Raw genomic sequence first — 26,787 nt, 5'->3', positions numbered from 1 at the left:
CAGGAAACATTCAGATGCTATTTGAGATCCTTGGGCTTCCAGGAGTGCTAGTGGCAAAGAACCCGACTGCCAACGCAACAGACATAAGAGACACGGGTTCGATCCCTGGGTCGGGAAGATCCCTTGGAGGAGGGCATGGCAACCCACTCCGGTATTCTTGCCTGGAGAATCCCATGGATAGAGGAGCCTGGAGGGCTGCAGTCCCTAGGGTTTGCAAAGTGTCAGACACGCCTGAACCAACTTAGCACGCATGCATGTACCCCCATCCTTATATATATAGAGAGAAAAGAAGTAGCTCTCAATGGCTGTCAGGACATTTCAGGTACCTTAGTAAAGGGTCTGCAGATTCATTGAGAGGTTCTATGGAAAAGGCACTGGACCTGGCAGCTTGGAAGCCAGGGTTCTGGTTGGGGGACCCCACCTTTGCTGAGCCTCAGTGTCCTTCTCTGTAAAGGACAGCTGCTCTACTCCAGAGAAACTATGGATATTAAATGAGAGAGTGAATGTGGCCATGGTCTGCAAACCATAGAGCCTCATATGAATCATCTAGTCACAAAGACTGTCTGTTTCTCATTTTAAAGCACAGCCAGTTCAGTGATTCAAGGGGACTAATGATGCATGAGTAGCCTGTCTCCACCCGCCACTTCTTCTTCTCTCTTCTGCTGGGCTTGCTTCTAGACCCCCTCATGGCTAATCAGTCCTAGGAAGTAGGATAAGAACTAAGAAACTCAGTTCTATCAGCCTCTTCACTTGATTCCCAGGCTTCCATTCCAATGAACCAACCAATTCTGTCATATTTCGGATTCAATCTAAGAGTTAATATTGGTTAGGCTACTGTGCTAGGTACAGTATAAGCAGCTTTCTGTATATGAATTCCGTTCATCTTCATAATAATCCTATGTGGTAGGTATTATTATTATCTCTCCTTTACAAAGAGAAGTTGAGTAAATTTGCCCAGTGTTACCCAGGAAGCGTCAGAGGAGGATTCAAAACCAGGCCACTGGGTTGTAGACTTTACATAGCTAACCACCAGGCTACCTGGGAGATTCCCTTCCAGCTGTCCATGCTATTTCTATAGCTGGAGGCTTCAGTGTTTTCAACTGGGTAATAAACATTAAAAAAATTCAATATGCAGTGTTAGCATCAACATTTATGAGTGTGTACAATTTGGAAGCATGCAAAGGAGAACGAAAAAAGCATAAGAGCAAGAAAGGACACCATACAGAAATGTAATAATCTAATGTTCCCACCTCTGCCTCCACTCTCATCTATGGCAGATAAGTCTAACTTCTGGGTTACCAGAGGTGGGGGTAGGGTGGGGAGGGAGAACTGGATGAAGACAATCAATAAGTACAAACTTTCAGTTATAAGTTATTAATAAATAAGTACTAGGGATGTAATGTACATCATGGTAAATATAATTAAACATTGCTGCATGCTATATAAGACAGCTGTCAAAACAGTAAATCCTAAGAGTTCTCATTACAAGAGAAAAAGGTTTTATTTTCTATTTCACTTTGTATCTATATAAGATGATGGATATTCATGAAACTTACTGTGATAATTATTTTTCATGATGTATATAAGTCAAATCACTATGCTGTACACCATAAACTTATACAATGCTTTATGTCAATTACATCCCAACAAAACTGGGGGGTAAAAGAATAGATTGAAGAGCCAGACTGGAAAAAAAATAAATTTAATTACTGCATCCAAAATTTTAACAATCAAGAAGACATATCAGAAACAGGAATACAAACAGATTGGGAAGAATCCTGAGTCCTTGCTTTAACTGTACCCACACATTCTTATACAGAAAAAGACAAGCCAATAAATCCTGTCAACTATATTTAAATTACTCCTGATAGAATCATTCACTTTTATTTTAGTAAAATTTTTTCACTTTCCTGGAAAAAAATCTTTATGATTGCTCTGGACAACAACAATAGCATTCCCAGGGTCTTGCTCCTTCGGAACTTTCTCTCAACACATAAGGACCACTGGAGTCCACCTATCCTAACAGGCCTGTGCCTAATGGGCAGAGATGCCGATCCTTGAGAACTAAAGCTCTTTGGACCCATGAGAGGATCGGTTATCTGCAAAACTAGCTCCAGGTCTTTTTAAAGGTGGTATAAACTAGCTGAGGCTGGAATCAGTTGCATTTAGCATCTGCCATCTCTGAAGGTGGCACTCAAGCGCTCAGACTACAGTGCCTTTATAAAAGGAGACCGTGTCTAGGCCTTGGAGTGCATGGTCAACCAGCTAGGCATCTGGGGCTTCCAGGAAAAGCCCTGTGGCTTTTGAGGTCCCTGTAAGCTCCTTCCAGAGGACTTTTTGAAGCAGCATTTCTCATACTTTGCTGTGTACATGACTCACCTTGGGATCTACCTAAAAGGGAGACTATGATTCAGTGGGTCTCAGGTGGGACCCGAGATTCTGCTTTGCTAACAAGCTCCCAGGTGATGGGCATACTGCTGATCCAGAAACCACAGTCTGAGTACTGAGACTAAAGCATTTGGGAAATTTGCCACTGTTTATCTTAAGCCAGGAGAAGACAGCAGCAGAGGATGAGATGGTTGGATGGCATCACTGATTCAATGGACATGAACTTGGGCAAACTCCAGGAGGTAGTGAAGTGAAGGACAGGAAAGCAGGGCATGCTGCAGTCCATGGGGTCAAAAAGACACTTAGCCACTGAACAAAAACAACGACCTTAAGCCATGATGCTGGTGCTACCAATAAACCTCTGATGGGATCCTGGTCAGTCTGTCTTCTCCATAATAGGAAAAGCAAATAGAAGTGAAGCGGCAAGACTGATGTAAGACCCAAATGGGAAAGAGCAATAGGTACTCTCTTACTTTAGGGGCATCATACCCTAAATGACAAGGGTTTGAATGTTCAAAACATGAGCAAACAACAAATCCCATGATAAACTTAAATTGTCAGCGTTCAATGTGGTTTTCTTCTGGATGTGGTTGGCTGTTTTGTGTTTGTTTTTCTTACCAATATTTTTTGAAGTATAGTTGATTTATAATGTTGTTAATTCAATGTGTCTTTATGAAAACCCACATTTGTGCATAATCTTTCCTATCAGACTTTATGACCCACTGGGGTAGCTTCCCACAGGTGGATTCTTTCTCTTCTTCCAGACTCTTGAGCAGACTAGAAGAGTAGAAGCAAGAAATAAACTTTTTTTGGGTCACAAAGGGTTTTCCTGTGGGGTTTAATCCCTCGCTCTCCAGACACTAGTAGCAAAAAATTTACCAATCTTGCTCATGTCAATAAGACAGAATTAAGGAAATTTTTCTTGTAGAAATGTCTCTGCTTCTCAAAAGAGAAAAAAACGTGGAGTCACATAGCAACCCCAGGGAAAGGACGAAGGTCAGTCCGAGTGAGAAAACCTGGAAAAGCGTGGGCTCTCACTCGATGAAGGACCATGAAAGCAACATCAACCAAAATGCACAGGAAATTGTCATAGCAACAGGTGCCTCGTGACCCTAACGTCCACAGTGCTGGTAAGAGGAAGAATAACACTCCAGGAGAAGACAGTAAAGCTTTGAGAGAGCTGAAAGGGCAAAGATGAGGTTGGGTTTTACAGCTAACTTGGAAATGGTAAGCTCTCTCTTCTCTTGTGAACTGTTCTCTAACCAGGGGAGAGACTGTCAATCACTACTAAATAAAAGATACAAAAACATGGAGGGGATAAAAAGGAACAGTATGGTCAATATTACTTAGACCCATAACCACTCTTTCATTGACTAGCTCACTCATGTGATAACCAGCGACCATCAATTCAGGACCATTTAAACAAGAAAAATGCAGGATTCCAACAATTCTCCACCTCACATTTATCGAAGCTGGTGACAGGTGTCTCTGAAGCCATTACTGGTCTCAGGACACAGAGAAACCCATCTGCTCACAAACTGCAGCGACAGCCTGCTTGGTGTCGTCACTGCACACGTGTGCCATTTGAATATGAGAATCTGGCAGGAAGGAGAAAAACTAGGTGGAAGCTAGGAGGCCCCTGGAGTGTAGCAGAATATGGGTAAGTCCAGGAGGGAGGCTGCCCGGCTCCATCCATGGAGTCACATATCCACCTAATACACATTTCCTAACAGCAGTTACGAGCTGGAAATGGAGCTGTAGTTACTGTTTAGTCACTAGCTCATGTCCTATTCTTTGTAATCCCATAGACTGTAACCTGCCAGGCTCCTCTGTCCATGTGATTTCCCAGGCAAGAATACTGGAGTGGGTTGCCATTTCCTTCTTCAGGGGATCTTCCTGACCCAGAGACTGAACCTGTGTCTCTTGCATTGGCAGGCGGGTTCTGTACTGCTGAGCCACCAGGGAAGCCCCTGGAAATGGAGACTAACCTTGATAGGGTGGCTGGGCTTTGACAGACCTGTGTGTGTTCTGATTCTGAAGCTCTCCATGCATCCATAAGACAGTGAAACATGTATGACCCCCATTTTAAAGATGGCAACACTAAGGCTGAGCAACCTGCTAGAGGCCACACAGGCTAGGAGCTGGCCAGGCCGGGGCTGAGCCACCATGCCCCACGGAGGAACATCTCTAAGATTCTCTCACTAAAGGAGCCAAGGAAGGCCTTCCTGATCTTTATTCTTATCCAGCCCTCCTCCCGGGCTGACCCAATCCGGATCTTGCCCTTTCTTCAAGTCTCACCTCCCCATGAAGCCCCTGCCCATGCTTCCTTCCTCGATGAGCCCACTCATATCTGAGATTCCCAGTCCTCTGGACACATCGTGGACAAGACAACCTTAAAAAAAAAATCACAACATAGCTCCTGATCATAAATGGTTTCTGTAACATCATGGAAAATTTAGAAAATCCAGAAAAGGAAACAAGTATCATTCATAGCCTTGTCACCAGAGGCTCTTTGGTCCTGTGTCCCTCTGGAGGAGAGGAGCATCTGGTCGCCCCTCTTGTAGCACTAGCCTCCACCCCAGTGAGCTGCATGGATGAAGTACTGAATGGATGATTATTATTTTGCCAAAATCAATGTTGATAAACTTTTGTCAATAATACCTCAACACTACCCCTTGAAAATCCTTTACCTTAGCTAGATGATTCTGTGAAGTGTGTGCCGAAATGACTTAGCAAATTGCTTTCTCTCTCCACCAGAAACCTAAGAGTCCCAAGAAGGTTTTCACTACTGAGCTCACCTCTCAACAGTATTTTGCCAAGTGTCCCCATCCCACCCATGCCAATGCCAGCCTTTAAGCAGTGCTTCTCACGTGTGTGTGCACTGCACTAAGCCCCCAACAAAAACTGTGTCGTTTAATCTTCACAGCAGCCCTAAGGTAACTATCGTCATTTGTTTCCTAGTTTTAACAAATGAGGAAACTGAGAAACAGCAAGGTCAAGTAATTTAGCTGAGGTCACAAAGCCAGCACGTGGCAGACCTGGGATTTGAATTCAGGCAGCCTGCCCCCCAGAGCATGGGTTCTTCACCACTGTAGTAACCTGATTCTGCATAACTAGGTCAAGGGACCACAACCATCATGCTGCGGTTGGTGCCTGTTCACTGACATCCTCTCGGAAAACGCTTCCCCATGAGCCAGCAGAGTGGAGCAAGGAGACAGGGAATGGCCCTCCCTCCATCTGCACGGCGTCAGGCAGAGGGTCTGGGCCGAAATCAGCGCTTAGTCATGGAACCTGGGCTTTCTCTGTACTTTTCTGTGGCTGCCTCTCCTCCCAGAAAGCCAGCTCCTAGAGCACAGGCCTAGGCACTGTGCCCTGTCTCCTGCAGGAGCTTCCCAGGTGGCGCGGTGGTAAAGAAACCACCTGCCAACGCAGGAGACACAAGAGACGAAGAGATGCGAGTTCGATTCCTGGGTTGGGAAGATGCTCTGGGGAAGGAAATGGCAACCCACTCCAGTACTCCTGCCTAGAAAGTCCCATGGACAGAGGAGCCTGATGGGCTACAGCCCATGGAGTCGAAAAGAGTCAGACAGGACTGAGCGCGCACCGCTTCAGCGAACGGCAGATGATCCTGCATTTTGCTAATCATGTTATGAAGAGACAGAGGAAAAAGAGGAAGGCAAGATGGTGAATAAGAAAAAGAATAATTATCTTTTCTTGTCAAATCCAACAACAGATTTCTCTGGTAGGGCACGGGCTTTGTGAGATTAGTTGTTTTGGCAAGGGAGGGGCGGGGAGGCAAACATAAAGCAGGGAGAAGCACCCCGTCTACGAAATGGGAAGGTCTAAAGGTAAAAAGCGCTGCCGCTGCACGCTGAGCCTCGTGGGCAGGACGCTCGGGAGGCCAGGAGATGACTCCATGCTTTTGGTCCAGGCAGGCAGGCATGTGTGGGCTTCAGCAAAGTGAATTGACTCTGCTTGACTGCTGCCCCCAAAGGCAGCAGAAAGCTGTCAATAGAAAGGTCCTTATCTTTCTGGAAACACTGCACAGGATAGGGGCTGGCAATGGGCCTGCCAAGGGAAAACAAGGATTCAAAGCCATGAATGAGGCTGTTCTAAGAGGAAGGTGAAAATATTCCTCCCGTGGTTTCCCCAACTATTAAAAAAAAAAAAAAAAGCAGCCACACAATTGGATCAGATTATCAAAAATTTTCAGGGAAATGACAGACTCAAGTTCACCTGCTTGATAACCTTGCAGCATTTGGGTACGTGTTACTTCAACAAATACTACGAGCTACGACAGCAACAAGACCCTTTTCTGAGTCATAACCTAAGCCTCCTTTATATAAAACAGATAAACAGCAGTGGAGAGAAAGGCACTCTTCTGTGGAGAGGGAGAGGGTGAAGCTTCCCCCCTGATCTCCAGAAGTCCTTCACCCGGTCTGTAACATTCCCTTCTCATCTGATCTAGGGCACATCGTAACTGAGAGAAACCCAAGCCTGCATGTATTGCACCCTCACCAGCCGTGAGAAGGCACTTCCCTGAAGACAAAAACTCAGCCAGAGCACCCAGTACACAAAAGCTTCCCTAGCAAAGGGGGCCTCGTACCAGGCAGAGGCCCCACCTTGGGAGCACCATCCTGCCCGCTTTGGCGGAAAGCTCCACTTGAGAAATGGACTCAGGAAGCCCAACAGCATTAATAAAATCTGTGTGTCTCTGTTACACAAAGCAGCTTGATCTGAAAGAAAGTATTCAACCAAGTCAATTGCTTTTAGCTAAATATCTGGATTTTTTGGACTGCATTTGTTTTCCCTTTACATACAGCTGCCTGGTTGCTTAAGCACAGTCATAGGCTTGGTAAAGCAAGATGGCAGAAGGGGCTCTGGTGGGAGCTCAGCTTCCCTAGTGAAGCACATTCTGCTGGTAACATGTTGCTGGCCACCACAGATGAGAGAACCAGGTGGCCAGCTCATGAGTGGACCCTCTGTGGAAACCAGCTGCAAAGTGAGTATCATGTACTAATCAGATATTTGGGGGGGTTAGGGGGGAAGGTAAGATTTACAGAAATCCATTTTTTTTCCTTTAACTTTTGCCTGCTTTGAAGTCTCTACTAGGGTGTCTAACAGGCATTTCAAACACTGACAAGTCCACAACTGAAGTCTTGGTGGTCTCACTCTTTAAGTTTTTTCCTGCAACTGTCTCCATTTCAGTAAATGAACGCCATTCCCTTCAGTGAGTAGATGAGGAACTCTGGAGTCACCCTCATCTTTTTGGATGACAGTGACAGCCTCCTCACAGGCCTCCCTGCACCCCCTCTCCCCCTCACAGCCTGCTCTCTGCTAGGTGGATCTCTCTGGTGCTCCAGCCCTTCAGAGGCTCCCCAGGTCAAGTCCTTTTGTGACCTGCAAGCCCCGGAAATTCCTCAAGATTCACCTCTCACTCCTCCTGCCTTCCCCCTTCACTCGGGCCACACCAGCCTCCCCTTGCTCCCTGAGCCCTGGCTTTCTCTCCCTCTGTGGTTGTATCTGCTGTTCTCTCTACCTGGAAAGCTCTTCCTGCGGATCCCCTCACGGCCCACATCTCATTTCAGTTTCACTTAAGTAACCTTCTCAGTGAAGCATTGCCTGCTCCCCTAATCAAAACTGTCAGGGCCTCAGACACTTCTCAGCCCCTTTCCCTGACTCATGTTGTTTTCTCCTTGGCACTTGGCACTAACACGTCATGTGTTGTCCTCATTTATCTTGTCTCCCTGACACTAGAGTACAAGCCCGGTGAGATCTAAGATTTTCATCTGTCTGGTTCAAGTGCTAGGGACAGAGCAGTAGAGAGTATCAAGGGCTTACCAGGTGTTCAGTAAATACAAACTGAATGGATGCAAGTGGGATAGACCAGTATCTGTAAGTCAAAAATCTATTTTGGATGAGTCAAACAGGCTTAGAAAATGAACAAACAACAACAAAAAGAATTGGTTGGACAAATGATATTAATCAGACAGAGTGACAAAGGCCGTTTAAAACTCCTCTTCTTATAATGGTGGATTAAGTGACACTGGTCAGGACCAACTCCTCCACAGAGAACTAAAAGGCCGTTTAAAACTCCTCTTCTTATAATGGTGGATTAAGTGATACTGGTCAGGACCAACTCTTCCACAAAGAACTAACAAAGCTGGATTCAATATGAAAAATGCCTTCTTAATTGTATTGAGAGTTAGTACCCATAGATGTAAGCCTATCATAAAAAGTTGCTTTTGTCCTAAGGACATCTCATCTACTGTTCTCAAAGAAACTATGGCCTGCTTGGCCTACTCCATAGTCAACAAAGGAGCTTCTGTGGCAAACCATCCTCGCTTTAGGCTAGGACCCCAAAAGTCTATGCTATGGTCTGAATATTTATGTTCTCCCGTCCAGAGTCATATGCTAAAATCCTACCCCTCCGGGTGATGATATTAGAAGGTGGGCCCTTAAGGAGGTGATCAGATCATGTAGGTGGAGCCCTCATAAATGACCAAGTGCCCTTATCAAAGAGGCTCTTGGCTTCTCTCTCTCTCCTTCCACCATAGGAGGTTCAATGAAACGATGGCCACCTGTCCAGGAAGTGAGCCCTCACAAGATACCAACTCTGCTGGCACACTGGTCTTGGACTTCTAGCCTCTAGAACAATGAAAAATAAATTCTTGTTTATAAGCCACCTAGTGTTCTGTTATAACAGCCTGAACAGACTGAGTCTGCTCTCAGAACAAGAAGAAACCAGGCCTGCAACCTGGCTTTGCATCACCTGGAGAGTTCTAAGAACTACAAGTCTTAAATTATTTGAAGGTGGTCTCTGACTGAATCCTCTCTGGAGGAAAGTACCATTATCTTAGGCCTCAATTTATCCCAAAAATATAAATCTTCAAATACAAATATACAAATTTTCAAGCACACAGAGATAATCCAACACACAAAGAAACAAGATACCAGGAAGGGGACCCAGTGAAAACAAAAGATGACAAAACAGAATTTTGAAACACTGGAATATCCCAAAGTCTCTTATGCAGCTAAGCCTACCATGTTCAGAGAAACAAAAACAAGTTTGAAGATTCCAAGAAAGAAATAGATACTAGGGTTTTCCCTGGTGGGTCATGGGTCAGTGGTAAAGAATCCCCCTGCCAATGTAGGAGACACGCATTCAATACCTGATCAGGGAAGATCCCACAGGCCTTGGAGCAACTAAGCCCATGCGGGACTGAGCCTGTGCTCTAGAGCTCGGGGACCACAACCACTGAACCCATGTGCTGCAAATACTAAAGCCAGTACACACTAGAGCCTGTGCTCCACAACAAGAGACCACCACAATGGGAAGCCCGAGCTAGACTAGTTCCTCCCACAGCTAGAGGAATAGCCCCTGCTTACTGCAACTAGAGAAAACCCAGGGCAGCAACAAAGACCCAGCACAGCCAAAACTAAAATCATAAAAAAAGAAATAGATACTATATTAAAAGATTTGAAAAAAGAAAAAGGAAATTCTAGAGGAAATAACATTGAAACTGTAGAGTGCTTACAGTGGGCAGGGAAGTGAACTTGGGGGAAATGTCACACAATCTGACTTTGTCTTCCAATAAAGACAGAGAAGTAGTTTATAAAATAGGGGTGAGTATTCATTTCACATGCTTTCCATCTAGAATGAAACAAACCGTCAGCTAACCACAAACATCCAGATTCCTAAATCCTAAGGAGGCTGGGGGGCGGGGGGTGGGGTGGGGGAAGCAAGCTCTCTACAAGAGACTTTATCAAAAGAGAAAAGAAGAACTGTCCAGTTTCTTCGCCTCCATATCCATCCACATGAGGGTATGTCCTTTATACTGCCTTCTGGCAATTTGCTATTACAAGAGATCCTCCATAGCACTTGCAAGCATTTTGGTTTAAAGTCTACTGGATGAGAACCGGAATACTCAGTTGTCTCATAAAAGACTGTGCTTCCCACCCAATCAGAGATTCTTAACTCAAGGGATGCTAGAAATAACCATCATCCCCGCAACAAACAGCTGTGTCGCACCCCGTTCCCCCTCCCTCTCCGCCTTCAGCCTCCCTCCACGAACTGCTATCTTTAAGCCACAGGGCAGACAAGAGAAAAACAATTAGTCATTCCGGGTTTTGCCCACTTTCCCCACAATCCGTGTTATTCAGAGCACAGTCACTGGAGACAATAAGACAGCTTTGGAAGCCAAGCAGGCACCTACAGGTCTGAAAGACTTGAAGACTTTCTCCAAGACTTCATGGAGTGTCTTCTTGCCGCAGGAGGAGATGTAATCCTGTGCTAGCTGCAAGAAAGGCAGGCAGTCTTCACTCTCACTCCACACGTGCTGCGTGCCCACCAGTAAGGGAAAGGAGAAAACAAAGACACAGTTATTATACTCAGTCTGAAATACACAAAACCAAGATTTTTTCAATTATGTGACTTTGAAGAAGGCCTCCATTCCAGAGTAAAAATCCATATAGTTATTCTTGACTTGTATCGAAGGCAGAAAATGAATACCCTGCAGAAAGCCCCCGTGCTCCTGGTCCATAATCTCACCTGCTCAATTTTCCATCAGATCTGCCCATACATAGTAAAAGGGCAGGGGGATCAATATTCCCCTTCCCGTGATTTCCGATGTCCCTCTCCTGATGCTGGCAAAGTGAAAGTGAAAGTGAAGTCGCTCAGTTGTGCTGGACTCTTTGTGACCCCATGGATAGTAGCCTGCACCAAGCTCCTCCGTCCATGAGATTTTTAAGGCAAGAGTACTGGAGTGGGTTGCCATTTAGGGTGGCTTTAAAACGGGAGGGAGGAGAAACCAAGAGCTTGCATAATCCTTACCACTGCCTTCAGCAATGGCTGAAGGATTAAGAAGGAGTTTGTAACTGCTTACTCGGAAACATTCTTTACCCAGATTAGCCTGAGAGTGGGGGCGATGGTCATTTTGCTTCAAAATTGAAACATGTATACTATCATGTAAGAAACGAATCGCCACTCTATGTTCGATACAGGATACAAGATGCTTGGGGCTGGTACACGAGGATGATCCAGAGAGATGATATGGGGTGGGAGGTGGGAGGGGGGTTCAGGATTGGGAACTCATGTACACCCATGGCTGATTCATGTCAATGTATGGCAAAACCAATACAGTATTGTAAAGCAAAATAAAGTAAAAATAAAAATTTTTTTTAATTAAAAAAAAAATGAAATGAATTTAGGAGAACACATGGAAAAGTCATCCCTACTCACCAGGAAACAAAGGCTCTCGGAAATCTCACCTTCCCTTAAAATGCTTTAAGAGGACATTGTAGGGCTTCCCTGGAGGCACAATGGTAAAGAATCTACCTGCCAATGCAGGAGATGTGGGTTCAATTCCTGTGTCAAGAAGATCCCACATGCCGTGGAGCAGTGCCACAACTAACAAGCCTATCTTCCAGAGCCCAGGAGCTGCAACTCTTTGAGTCCAGGTGCAGCAACTACCAAAGCCCCTGCACCTAGAGCCTCTACTCTGCAATAAGAGAAGCCTGTGCAACTAGAGGGCAGCCCCCACTTGCCTCGACTAGAGAAAAGCCCATGTAGCAGTGAAGACCCAGCAAAGCCAAAAAAAGAAAAATAAATAAAAATTATTATATATACACACACACACACACACACACACACACATATATATATATATATATATATATATATATATATATATATATATATAAGAGGGCAACGTACCAAGCAACACTTTGCAATGTTAACATGCACCAGGAGGAAACTGATTTAGGCTTTATTTTTTCTTAGGCTAGACAAGTATTTTTTTTTAATTTCCCACATGAGGATATCCATTTTAGCACATCTTTAAGACTTGGCTAGTTTCTCCCATAAATGTTCAAGGATCTGGAATAAGCCCAAGAAACTAGTTTGAGAGATGAAGATGCAGAAGCCCCCTGCTCTGCATATTTGCACAACAGGATGGGGATAGGGGTTACTGAAGACCAGGATAATATCAGGGTGTCAGTCAGGTACCAAGCATTGCTGTTTACAGGGGCCGGATCAATGACAACTCAACACTAGTGAAAAAAGTGTAGAGGAGAGGAAGATGCTTGCCAGCTGAGAGCAAGGAACAGGCACTGGGCAGCAAGGGACAGATCAATTTGGAGAAATGGTCCATGTCAAGCATATACTTACCCCTGCTATTAATACAAATGATTAGAGCATCACTCCCAAAAAGTCATATGCCCAACATGCAATAAACAGATTTTCCCTTCTTCCTTTTCACTGCAGTATCCTCAGGAACTGGAAAGAACTGAAAACGCTGCTCAGATTCAAGAGAGAATAACGTGCTAATATGCCATCTTTACACCCCAATTATCTGTGTTTCACAGATGTGAAAGTCCAATTCTGATACATGCCGCTCTATTTCCAGCAGACTTCTAGAGTAGCTTCCTCCGTGACCTAATAAAGATACCTTCTAGATTCTCTAACTTTAGAGAACAGTTCAAACATGATTCCCTATTAAGTGGAGGCCCTTAAAGCTGTCGAGTCACTGAAATGCCAGTCATGTAATCGTCTCTTGCATTGTACAAAAAGCATAATAGTACAGTTCAGTTCAGTTGCTCAGTCGTCTCCGACTCTGCAACCCCATGAATCACAGCATGCCAGGCCTCCCTGTCCATCACCAACTCCCGGAGTTCACTCAGACTCACATCCATCAAGTCGGTGATGCCATCCAGCCATCTAATCCTCTGTCATCCCCTTCTCCTCCTGCCCCCAATCCCTCCCAGCATCAGAGTCTTTTCCAATGAGTCAACTCTTCTCATGAGGTGGCCAAAGTACTGGAGTTTCAGCTTTAGCATCAGTCCTTCCAATGAACACCAGGACTGATCTCCTTTAGAATGGACTAGTTGGATCTCCTTGCAGTCCAAGGGACTCCCAGGAGTCTTCTCCAACACCACAGTTCAAAAGCATCAATTCTTTGGCACCCAGCTTTCTTCACAGTCCAACTTTCACATCCATACATGACCACTGGAAAAACCACAGCCTTGACTAGATGGACCTTTGTTGGCAAAGCAATGTTTCTGCTTTTGAATATGCTATCTAGGTTGGTCATAACTTTTCTTCCAAGGAGTAAGCATCTTTTAATTTCATGGCTGCAATCACCATCTGCAGTGATTTTGGAGCCCCCAAAAATAAACTCTGACACTGTTTCCACTGTTTCCCCATCTATTTCCCATGAAGTGATGGGACCAAATGCCATGATCTTAGTTTTCTGAATGTTGAGCTTTAGGCCAACTTTTTCACTCTCCTCTTTCACTTTCATCAAGAAGCTTTTTAGTTTCTCTTCACTTTCTGCCATAAGGGTGGTGTCATCTGTATATCTGAGGTTATTGATATTTCTCGCAGCAATCTTGACTCCAGCTTGTGTTCCTTCCAGTCCAGGGTTTCTCATGATGTACTCTGCATATAAGTTAAATAAGCACGGTGACAATATACAGCCTTGACGTACTCCTTGTCCTACTTGGAACCAGTCTGTTGTTCCATGTCTAGTTCTAACTGTTGCCTCCTGACCTGGAAACAGATTTCTCAAGCCGCAGGTCAGGTGGTCTGGTATTCCCATCTCTTTCAGAATTTTCCACAGTTTATTGTGATCCACATAGTCAAAGGCTTTGGCGTAGTCAATACAGCAGAAATAGATGTTTTCTGTAACTCTCTTGCTTTTTCCATGATCCAGAGGATGTTGGCAAGTTGATCTCTGGGTCCTCTGCCTTTTCTAAAACCAGCTTGAACATCTGGGAGTTCACAGTTCACGTATTGCTGAAACCTGGCTTGGCAAATTTTGAGCATTACTTTACCAGCGTGTGAGATGAGTGCAATTGTGTGGTAGTCTGAGCATTCTTTGGCATTGCCTTTCTTTGGGATTGGAATGAACACTGACATTTTCCAGTCCTGTGGCCACTGCTGAGTTTTCCAAATTTGCTGACATATTGAGTGCAACACTTTCACAGCATCATCTTTCAGGATTTGAAACAGCTCCACTGGAAGTCCATCACCTCCACTAGCTTTGTTCGTAGTGATGCTTTCTAAGGCCCACTTGACTTCACATTCCAGGATGTCTGGCTCTAGGTGAGTGATCATACCATTGTGATTATCTTGGTCATGAAGATCTTTTTTGTACAGTTCTTCTGTGTATTCTTGCCACCTCTTCTTAATATCTTCTGCTTCTGTTAGGTCCATACCATTTCTGTCCTTTATCGAGCCCATCTTTGCATGAAATATTCCCTTGAATCTCTAATTTTTTGAAGAGATCTCTAATCTTCCCCATTCTGTTGTTTTCCTCTATTTCTTTGCATTGATCGCTGAGGAAGGCTGTCTTATCTCTTCTTGCTATTCTTTAGAACTCTGCATTCAGATGCTTATATCTTTCCTTTTCGCTTCTCTCCTTTTCACAGCTATTTGTAAGGCTTCCCCAGACAGCCATTTTGCTTTTTTGCATTTCTTTTCCATGGGGATGATCTTGATCCCTGTCTCTTATACAATGTCACGAATCTTAGTCCATAGTTCATCAGGCACTCTATCTATCAGATCTAGTCCCTTAAATCTATTTCTCACTTCCACTGTATAATCATAAGGGATTTGATTTAGGTCATAGCTGAATGGTCTAGTGGCTTTCCCTACTTTCTTCAATTTAAGTCTGAATTTGGTAATAACGAGCTCATGATCTGAGCCACAGCTTGCTTGTTTTTGCTGACTGTATAGAGCTTCTCCATCTTTGGCTGCAAAGAATATAATCAATTTGATTTCAGTGTTGACCATCTGGTGATGTCCATGTGTAGAGTCTTCTCTTGTACAAAGTGCCTTTAAATCCATTATTGCACTTGATTCTTAGTGGGGATTCAGCAAGAACAATAAAGTCCACCTTAATACAAGTTTGGCTCAACACCTATTTCAAACTCAAATTTTAAAAAGTTCTGGCATATTTCAAATTCTTATCCAAGTCAGAGATGGGATTAACACCTAGCACCACACAATGGAAAATCTTAAGCCTGCCTTCTTCCCTAGACTTGTTATGAAGATTATAGAGAAAGTAAAAAGTTGATTAAGTACCTAGTACAGTGCCTGGCTGGCAGACAGTACAATAGCTTTTCAATAAATGAAGGCTATAAGTCCCCTATTTCCCCTTTTGCATTTTCAGGAGGATGGTGTGGGGGATTTCCACCCTCAGTAGCGCTAAACCAGACAGCCTATGTGACTTCACTGAGAACATTATCCAAGGCAACTTCAGAAACAGGTGTATCTATGAAAACCTTGTATTTTTTTTTTTTACAAATATAGCCTGTTTTATAACTATCTTTTTTTTAAAAAAGTATTTTAAGTTATAAATTAAGGAAATAAATTAAGAAAAGTATATCACTCAAAGTGTTAGTTGCTCAGTCGTGTCCAACTCTTTGCAATCCCATCGATTGTAGCCCATCAGGCACCTCTGTCCATGGGATTCTTCAGCCAAGAATAGTGGAGTGGGTTGCCATTTCCTTCTCCAACATCACTCAAACTGTAACAGAATCACAGCGTATCCACCACCGCCGGGCAATCAGTTTCTGCAGCTTAAGTGTTTCTAAGGCATCTACAGCCTCATGAAGAGGAGGTTATTCACGCCACCATTTTCATTACTCCACTTTTGGAGTTGCTGATTTATAAATACATTGGAGAAGAAAGACTTGCATACATGTCTGCTAAGTCACTTCCGTCATGTCTGACTCTTATGTGTCCATGGGATTCTTCAGGCAAGAACACTGGAGTGGGTTGCCATGCCCTCCCTCCAGGGGATCTTCCTGACCCGGGGATGGAACCTGCGTCTCCTGCAGCTCCTGCACTGCAGGTGAATTCTTCACCGCTGAGCCACCAGGGAAGCTCTGGAGAAGAAAGACTTAACACCTGGGAAAGGCCTTCCTGTCCATTCCCCCTAAATTTCCTTGACGTGGCTTTCTAACTTATCCCGAATTGCCAGCAGTGTTGGTTTTCTGGTTTTAGAAAAGAGTTTCAGCTGAATCCCTGCCCATGTGATAACCTGACAGAGCAGGGGGTTTGGAATGAGACAAACCCAGGTGTACACAGCCGCTTATAAGACGTCACTTACTAAATGCTAATTATTTCATATCCATTGTATCTCATAACAAAAGGTATTCAGTTTTATTTACTGAAACTGCCCCCTTCTAAGACTACTCATGGCAGTCAGCAAAAAACTACAGAATACAAGGTGAGGTGAGCTAAAAAATAAGTCTGTAGTTGGGGAAAAAAAGACAAAGGGAAAACAACCGAAGAATCATATAAAAACCAGTGAGATCAGGACAGCAGTGCCAGGTAAACAAGCCTGGCACATGCCATGGATGGAACGCAGACTGGCTCCCACTGCTCTGCAGAGGCCTATGCAAAGAAAGACAAGCAACCAGTGACCCGAGGCAGTGCCCACGGACAAAACAGGCCAACTCTTCAGAACTAACAGGAATGGGACTAGGGGCAGGAGCGCTGTAGTTGTTGTTCCGTCACTAAGTCGTGTCCGACTCTTTGCGACCTCATGGACTGTAGCCTGCCTGGGATTCCCTAGGCAAGAATACCTGAGTGGGTTGCCATTTCCTTCTCCAGGGGCAGGAGGGTTACTCTTAGAAAATTAGAGAGGCCTATTCCAAAACCAGGGGAGGGCAGAGAGAGTATCTGGTGGCTGGGCTAAAGCACCTGAAAGCAAGATCTGGGGTCTAGCCTTGTACAAGGACAAATGGGAACTTGACCCAGAGTCCGGCACCACAGGGCATGGCCACAAGGCCTTTCACTTGGAAAATATCTTAAGCATGAGAAATCAAACACCCACTCCGGCCATAAAAAAACTATAGCAAGGGGTCAGGGAACCTGTGGCTCTGAACAATGTTAATTCCTTGGCAAATATACATCTGGGAACAGAATGTACTGAACTTCCAGTCTGGTTGTGAGAGCCAAGGCAGATCACAGACACGGACTGTTACAGTATTAGAAATGCCAAGGAAAGGCTTCACAAAGGAGGGAAAGAGCTGGTTCTTCAGCCTTAGAGTGCAGCTCAGTGACCTGTGCTGTGCTTACTCACTTCTGACTCTTCACGGCTCCATGGACTGTAGTCCACCAGGCTCCTATATCCATAGGATTCTTCCGGCAACAATACGGGAGTGGGTTGTCATGCCCTCCTCCAGGGGATCTTCCCGACCAAGGGATCGAACCCAGGTCTCCCCCTTTGCAGGCAGATTCTTTACCGTCTGAGCCACTAGGGAAGCCCTCTCAGTCACCTGGAGGCTTATCAAAACACCATCGCTGGATCCCACACAGGAATTTCTGACACTGCATTTCCAACAAGTTCCAGGTGATGCTTATGTTGCTGGTTCTGGGACCACCGTTTTAGGACAGAACAGAACTGTGACTAACCTCATATTTGAGGATGGGCATTACATTACTTTGCTGACAAAGGTCCATCTAGTCAAAGCTATGGTTTTTCCAGTAGTCATGAATGGATGTGAGAGTTGGACCATAAAGAGAGCTGAACACTGAAGAACTGATGCATTTGAACTGTGGTGTTGGAAAAGACGCTTGAGAGTGCCTTGGACTGTAAGGAGATCCAACCAGTTCATCCTAAAGGAAATCAGTCTTGAACATTCTTTGGAAGGACTGATGCTGAGGCTGAAACTCCAATACTTTGGCCACCTGATGCAAAGAACCGACTCATTAAAAAAGACCCTGATGCTGGGAAAGGCAGGAGGAGAAGGGTACGACAGAGGCTGAGATGGTTGGTTGGCCTCACTGACTCAGTAGACATGAGTCTAAGCAAGCTCTGGGAGATGGTGAAGGACAGGGAAGCCTAGTGTGCTGCAGTCCATGGTGTTGCAAAGAGTCAAACATGACTGAGCAACTGAATAACATTACATTAAAAGGGCTTCCCGGGTGGCTCAGGGGTAAAGAATCCACCTACAGTGGAGGAGACACAAGAAATGCAGGTTCAATCCCTGGGTCGGGAAGAGCCTATGGAGGAAGGTATGGCAAGCCACCCCAGTATTCTTGTCTGAAAAATCTCATGGACAGAGAAGCCTCGAGGGTTACAGTCCGTGGGATCACAAAGAATTGGATACAACTGAAGCAACAAAGCATGCAATCAATTACATTAAAAAAAAATCTAAATGTCATGATCAACTAAAACCACTTCCAGTTCTCAGGACAGCATGGTTTGCAGTGAAGCGGCCCCAACTTGTACCTGCCCTGAGCAAGCCTACTCTTTCCTATAGATTCCTGCCCATTTGGAGCTGAAAATCCCCAGTGAGAACTCTGATTTCAGCACATGTCATCTGTGGCCCTTATTTCTGTCATTAAGTTGGGATGGAGTTTCTTATCAAAGCTCATCTGGTTTAAGACAATAAAACAGTGTCAACTGCAAAAGGGAAAATGAGCACCTTTCTGTGTTCTGTAGTAGAGATAAGAATATCTAGCTTATCCAAGAATGGAGGTAGATTATTAAAGTAATTCAAATGACAAATACCTTTTTGATCACAGTCTGTATGCTCCTACTGTTCTAACACTTGTGGGGATGGAGCTTGACTTCCTGGTGCTTAGGCCGAGTTGGGGATGGCAGGGAGCGAAGAACACACCCGCTGTCCTCCCAGGACTCAGCTATCTGTGTCAAAGGGCCATTGTGAAGCGCCTCAGTCTCACCACATGGGTTTTCTGCTGCCAGCAGTTCTGGGGAGTCCATTTTAAGTTGGTACGGCTTAACCCAAAACTGACTGCTACCCACATAAGAGGTGAGGTAAGAGTGGCAAGCCATCTCATGACAGCCAGCATTATTTCTGAACATGTCTGACCATACCTCCAATCTGCTCTTGGTGTCGAACACTGATCTGGTTTATCAAGGAGGAAACTGAGACTCAGAAAGTTTAAGCAACTTGTCTATGGTCACACATGAAGCAACGGCCAAAGCCAGGATATTAAGAGAGATGTCTTGCTTTCAACCTGAGCCTCAGCTCCTTCCTTTGCAAGTCAAAGAAAATAATAATACCCCCAGGGTGGACATGGGCTTCCCAGGTGGCACAGTGGTAAAGAATCCACCTGCTAAAGCAGGAGCTGCAGGAGCTGCAGGTTCCATCCCTGGGTTGGGAAGATCCCCTGGAAGAGGGCATGGGAACCCACTCCAGTATTCTTGCCTGGAGAACTCCATGGACAGAGGAGCCTGGTAGGCTACAGTCCACAGGGTTGCAAAGAGTCAGACACGACTGAGCTACTAAGCACAACAGGGTGGATATAAAGATTTCAGATTTCAAGAGAGGGACCTCCCTGGCAGTCTTGTGGTTAAGACTTTGCCTTCCAATGCAGGGACATGTGGGTCTGACCCCCTGTAGGGGAACTAAGATCCTAAGATTCCACATGCCACAGGGCCAAAACACCAAAACATAGAACAGAAGCAATATTGTAACAAATTCAATAAAGACTTTAAAAGTGGTCCACATTAAAAAAAATCTTAAAAAAAAAGGTTCCAAGAGATAAACTGCTTCTCATTTAGCAGAGGCCGATGAGTGCTTATGTCTTCTCCCCCTTACTTGAGTTTATATTAGCAGAAATTTACTCTCCTTGGGATTAGCACTCCATGAACGATAAAGGACATATCTTTTTCCCTGATGTAATCTCTCTAGATGAATTATACATGGCCAGCATAGGAAGCTTTACAGTTTACCACTACTGCTCATTTAACCTGCAAATAATGTGATATAGGTATGATTATCCCCATTAGACAGAAGAGGAAACTGAGGATAGGGTTTAAATTGAACAAGACGGGGCCTTCTCTCCACTATACCACCATGGAAACATCATGATGCAACCTCATTCAAACAAGTTATATCTTCTTTCTCCAAAATAAAAAGGTTATTTAGTCACACAGTTAATAATAGAGACATGCCTAGAATGAAAATGGGGATTATATCTATATATATACATAAAAAGTCACAGTCATAGGGACACATACAAAGTTAAATCACATAGTTCTTCTATAAATAAAACATTTTTCTTTAATACTATGACAACAGCTATCTTTGTTTTTGTATTGAGGAGGGATTAAACTATACATGTAGAACCAAACATGTTGTGAATGGTTGGCAGGACAATAAGGGAGCGCCCCCCACCCCCTCACCGTCAGCAGCAGGGAGAGGCTGGGCAGTGGGCTTTGTTTCCAGAGAGCTCTTTTCTCCAGGACGAGGCGAGGAGGGAAAGCAGCTGGTGCTGCCATGCCCAGGAGCATGTGCCCCTCTGTCCGTCTGGCATGTTAGTGGCTGCCAACGCCCCATTCCTCAAGCCTGACCGAACCCCGGGGACCTTTCGAGCTGGCAGAGGATGGGCGTGCCGCCTGTCTAAGCTCTCAGCACCCTCCCTGTGACACCCAAAGAGCCAGGCAGAGTAGCTGTGTCCCTGAACCCCCAGCACACACAGGGCACTGGCAGCATTTTATCCCAGACCTGAACTCCCCAGCCATCCATAGAGAGAGACTTGAATCAGCAGCAGCTTGCAAAGGGACCACATGGCCTGTAAAGCAAGCAGGGGAAGGAGTTCACAAGGGGCCCAGGAGCTGCCAAAGAGAGGACAGACAAAAAGAAGTCCTTGTTCCTAGGCCCCAGCCTGATCCTGTCCAGGAGACCTTCTGCATGGTGGAAGGGACAGCCCTCTGGGCTTTGGCTCAAGTCCTGACTCTGTCACTTCTTACTGGCATAGTACTGGCTGAGTCCTTAAAGTTACTAGCGTCGGTTTCCTCGCCTATAAAATAGTAATACCCACCTTACAGAATTTTTGTGAAGCTCAATAAGATGTAGCCCTTGAACCCAAGTCTGAATGGGGTCCCCTGTTGTCACCCCTGTAGTGCCAGGTATTCAGTTCAGGGCTACCACCTATTAGCTGTAAGGAAGTTAGTAAACCTCACTTGGCTTCAGTTTTCTCATCTGTAAAGTGGAGATAATTATAGAGAGTGGCTTCTGAGATTACTAAGATTAAATGGGTTCATACATACAAAGTCTGATACATGGTAATTCACACTTCAGTGGTAGCTGTCTTTGAAGCTGTCACTCTTGAAATTTAACATGTCTTCTATACTGAGCTATTACTCATTCATTCATTCTTACAAACATGGACTGAATATCTATCACATGTCTGGCATGTTCTGAGTGCTGCCATACAGGGATGAATAAGGTCTCATGAAGCTTAATAAGCTAGTGGGCGAGGCAGAAAATAGGCAGTGGACTATCAAGTATTAGTGAGTGCTATGGTAAGAATAAAAGAGGGTGAAGTAAGGGAGTATGTGGTCAGGAAGGTTTCTCCCAGGCTGCAATGGTATAAAGAAAGGAGCTATGTAAGGATGTGGGGGAAGAGTGTTTTAGGGAGAGGGAACAGCAGATGTAAAGGCCCTAAGGCAAGAATGACCTTGGTTTCTCTAAAGACCAGAAAGGCCAGTGTGGCAGGAACACACTAAGCAAGGGGTAAGAATGGGCCAGGATGAGGTCAGAGAGGTGGCCGGAGGCAGATCGTGTGGGGCCTTGAAGCCAGGAAAGCTCAGGTTTTATTGCAAAAGTGATGGGAAGTCAGTTTAGGAGAGGGAGGGAGTGGTAAGAACACAATCTGATGTTTTTATCGACATTTTAAATAGATCCAGAGGGACTGCTATGTGGAAACTCTGCCTGAGATTGTTAATATCATCCCCACTTTAGGCATTGTTCTCAAACAAATCCGCTAGGGAGGTACTAATATCATCTCTATTTTACAGATGTGGAAGTTATGACAGAGAAGGGTTAAACAACTTCCTCTGAGGCACAAAGTAAGATGTGGGGAGCTGGGGTGAAAGCTTGAGTAGCCTGCCCCAGAGCCTGTGCCCCTAGGCATTATACCACACTGTTTCTCAGATGAAGAGAATGGTCCTATTCGAAGTAGTCCTGGCCACGTACAGAGTGAGCCCTCAATAAATGTTAAATGAATGAATGCTATAAAAACACTTTGTAAACTGAGAAATGCTATGTAAATATTCTTATTGTTTACAAATCCTTCAGATTACAAGGATTCCATGCATCTCAAATTTCTTCTAATACTTAGCAGATTCTCCCGGGAAAAAGCAATGGACAGAGGTAGGACATTTTCTTCAGGTCTGAGTTTCTTTAACTAGAGGCAAACAGCATCTTGACAAACCTGGCCTGCAAATCTGAGGCAAGGTTTTGGGCTAAGAAAATTCCAGTGTTTGGCATCTTGTTTATTATGGCCTCTAGAAACTGAAAAGGGTCCGGTCTGCCCAATGAATTACTCCCCGCAACCCCTGCCCCCACCACCACTTTCTTTCTTTCCTATTTATTGCATTTAATTGTCAGTGAATGAATACTTTCAAAAGAAATACTTTCAAGTATTTAACTCATACAGGTGGAGATTTAAAATGTAACATGGGTGGCCTTGAAAAAGGCCTGATAGACTTCATGTTTCTGAATGATGGTTTGCTAAACATATTCAAATCAAGAGAACAGCCTTGCTTTTCTTCACCCACTTATTCTCTTTGGATATGTCTCCTGCAGTGACAGCAGGATGGCTGTGTGGAACCATGAGTTCCGGAACCATGAGTGATTCCTGCCCCATTTCACACAGTAAGGAGGGGAAAGGCCACTGGCAGACCAAGGAAGCCCAGGGTGGAAGGGACTCCTAGTCAAACCCCAACACTGCAATTACTTGGATCCTGGTGCCATTTCCACTACATCCCTGGTGCTTATTCATACTTTTACTATGGAGTAAATAGATCAGCCCTGGGATTTCTTTGGAAGGAATGATACTAAAGCTGAAACTCCAGTACTTTGGCCACCTCATGAGAAGAGTTGACTCATTGGAAAAGACTCTGATGCTGGGAGGGATTGGGGGCAGGAGGAGAAGGGGACGACCGAGGATGAGATGGCTGGATGGCATCACCGACTCGATGGACGTGAGTCTGAGTGAACTCCGGGAGCTGGTAATGGACAGGGAGGCCTGGCGTGCTGCGATTCATGGGGTTGCAAAGAGTCAGACACAACTGAGCGACTGAACTGAACTGAACTGAAATCTCTTTTTAATGATCTTCCACATTGACAAACAACACTTACTTATTTTAACTACAGTTAACAGTGTTCTTACATACATTTATATTTTACTTGCACTTCACAAATACCTATGATGGAGGCATTCTGATTAACCTAATTTTACAGGTGAGACATTGAGGCTCTTAAAGAGAGAAGTTCTAAGCTCTGGGGAACCTCAGATCTCTGACCCAAATTTGTGGGGCCCTTGCTGTGCAGTGGAGACTGTCAGGTGCATTATCTATTTGATCACCTGGGGATCGGTATTATACCCATTTTTCAGATGTGTACACTGAGCATTTTAAAACATTAAAATGCGTTTGATCAGAGTCACGCTGCCACAAGTCAAATCTGACTGTCACTCAAGGCTATCCCTCTTCTACAGGGTCAGGAGGCTGGGGCCTGGTGAGTCTCTCACCTTTGTGGAGTGGAATGGAGGTGGTGGGAGGGGCATGCTTCATGTTAAGTCACATAGAGGACTTCATCTCTCTGGGGCCAAGAAAGACAATCACGCTAACTCCTTGTCGAACTTTCTGTGGTAGCTGGGGTGCAAGACAGCCTGAGCTTTGAACCAGCTTTGTCTCACCCCACCTGAAGAGCCAGCGCTAGGCCGCGCCTCTGCACTGCCCCACCTCCGTCCCCAGGGGCGGCAGCAGCGCCAGCTCCAGGCTCAGGCCGGCAACTCAGGCCAGTAACCTGAGCCCATAGCCGCCTCCATCTTACATGTAGGGACCATTATTTTTACCCCGTCCTTACAAATACTTCATCGAACGCCATCCTCACCCAGTCTCCACACCTCCCACCCCAACTCCCCGGCCCTCTACCTCCCCTTCCTTAACTGCCAGCGCCAAGATCCCAAGTGAGGGCAGGATACAAAGTCGAGAATTTGGACACCGCAGTTTCAGGGCCAAGTCCCTCCGAGCCCGGCGCGGGGCGGGAGGTGGGATGGGAAGGGGGAATTTCACCCCCATCTGGAAAAACCGAAAGGCTCTGGCAGGGCCAAGGCCGCCGCCTCAGCAGGAGAGAACCTTTTGGGCTCCACACAGCTCGTTGGAAGCTCATAGAGGAGCAATGGAAGCACAAGAGGAAAGGGGGCTAGGCGTGCCTCTGTGTGTGAGTGTGTGTGTGTGTTTGTGTGCGCACGCGCGTGTGCGTTTTTAAGATCCGGGGTGTAATTCCGCAAAGATGGTCCAGGAGATGGGGCATCGCTAGTGTGGACAGAGGCTTTGTGTCAATACCACCGAGAATAACATGGGGAGAGGGGTCGGGATGAGGGTTCTCTCGGGCGGGGAAAACTCGAGGAGTTGTGTCTGCGCATTGAGAGGGTAACGGGATTCCTCACCCGGACGGGACGCCTGGGTGGAGGAAGCTCCGGACTCCGGATCCTGCGGGAGTGAAGGGTCCGTGCGTCCCGGCCCGGACTGGCGCTAGGCGCAGACATCCTCGGAGATGCTCTAGCCAAGCACTGCGCTCGAGCCGCGGGGTCGCGTCCCGGAAACTGCCCTCCCTAGCCCAGCTTCCCGGATTCTAAGGATGCCCCTGCCTGCCTCCTACTGGCCTCACCCAGAGTGCTGACCCCAACGCGCCAAGCTCAGGGGCTCGCCGGGCGGAGCGCGGAGCATTGGGGTGCCTGCAGGCGGTTACGCCCCCCCACCTCACGCCCCACCGCCTCCCCGGCGAGCGGGAGCTGGGGCGCAGGGTAGTGGCCGCGCGTCCACACTCCCGCGCGCTGCGGCGGTCCCTCCCCCGAGCACTCACAAAATTGTCCCCGCAGCCGTTGTCCGGACACAACACGTAGAAGGAGACGCCGGGATCTGCGTAGAAATCCATCCTGCGCTCGGTCTCCTCGGTGGCGATGAGCTCGAAGGGCGTGTTGGAGCACCATTTCTCCGCAACGTCAGCCAGCTGCTGGAAATCCATCCTGGCCCGCCGCGCCCGCCGCTCCCTCAGCCTCCTCTCGCGCCGCCCGCCTCCCGCTCCCTCCGCCGCCCGCCCTCCTCTCCTCCGGCGCCCTCCTCCCGGACGGGCAGCGCGCGGCTCTGTGGCTCTCGGGCAGGCGGCGGGGCCGGGCGGCTCGGGCTCCCTCCGGTCCCGGGGCTCCTCCCGGCGGGGACTGTTTACATGCTGTGTGTAACCGGGCGGGCGGTGGCCAGGGACTGCGCGGCGCCGCGCCCGGCTCCTCCCCGCTCCGCCTCTCCGCCCGCCCCTTTTCGGGCAGCCCCGGAGGCTGGCGCGGCCCGGCCGGGCGAGGTTGACAGTGGGCGTGGACAGAGCACGGCTGGAGGCACCGTGCGCTCCGCGGACTTTCCTGTCTCCACCTGCCCCCTTTTTAAAAAACGAACCCGGAGCATCCCGGGGCCCTCAGGAACCTAGGGCCGCCCCGGCCCGTGACGTCATGAGGTCCAGCCAATCACCGGAGTCTGAGACCAACGCCGAGATCTGTGAGCCGGGTGACGTCACAGCGCGGGCCCGAAAACGGCAGCTCGCAGGTTACAGTGAAGCGGAGTTATCTGGATCGCGTTTATCTGGAGTTTGAAGGCCGGGAAAGCATTTTTCCCAATGAGACTGAAGTGTAGAGAAATTTACAGAACTGCAGATAATGTGTACCTTGTCTGAGGCTAGGAATGGAGGAGCTGAGAAAACCAAAGGGAAACAGAGCTTATCTTTTTCAGAAATCACAGCTCTGTCATCTGAATGATGTAAAGAAATGTTTTCCATAAATATATTTACTAGACACTGAAATGAATGTCCGTTTGGAAAGGAAGATGAAAGTTTATGGATCTGGGTGTTTTGTTTGTTATTTTTTGGCGTTAACATAAAGCTGAGTATTTCTAAAAATAAGCCTCATAAGTCTAGATTGAAGGCACGAGGAGAAGGGAACAGAAGACGAGATGGTTGGATGGGATCCCCGATTCAATGGACATGGGTTTGAGCAAGCTCCGGGAGATGGTAAAAGACAGGGAAGCCTGGTGTGCTGCAATGGGGTCGCAATAAGTCGGACACAACTGAGCAACTGAACAACGACAAATCTAGATTGAAGAGTAATCACCTTAAATTCATACTGTAAAACCGAAAATGACCAACTGCCAATTTAGGAGAGGAGAAAGTACATTTTAAAACAAGGTCCAACCATTGCACCTGTTGAATGTTCAGTAGCTGCCGGGACCAGACAGACACTGCTGGATTGCAGAAAATGCATTGGATAGAGCCCTGGCCCACAGGAAGTGATTAACCACTAGCAGAGACAGGCCAAATAGCATTCATTCCATAATACAAACATTCAGTCAGCTTTTGTCT

The 26,787-nt window shown here is 46.2% G+C and overlaps 1 protein-coding gene across 1 annotated transcript in view; it reads right to left on the bottom strand.

Moving 5' to 3' along the window:
- MTURN (maturin, neural progenitor differentiation regulator homolog) overlaps positions 1–25,817 on the bottom strand; it is a 34,944-nt gene extending 9,127 nt beyond the window's left edge. Inside the window, exons 1-2 of the mRNA XM_018047105.1 lie at positions 25,249–25,817; positions 10,605–10,727 (exon numbers count right to left, since the gene is read on the bottom strand). Of these exons, the coding sequence (XP_017902594.1) occupies positions 10,605–10,727; positions 25,249–25,410 (285 nt within the window). The 5' untranslated portion in view covers positions 25,411–25,817. The remainder of the gene's footprint in view (positions 1–10,604; positions 10,728–25,248) is intronic.

This window comes from Capra hircus, chromosome 4 (genome assembly GCF_001704415.2).
Source record: "Capra hircus breed San Clemente chromosome 4, ASM170441v1, whole genome shotgun sequence".
NCBI lineage: Eukaryota > Metazoa > Chordata > Mammalia > Artiodactyla > Bovidae > Capra > Capra hircus.
This window is presented reverse-complemented; position numbering and strand designations above follow the sequence as displayed.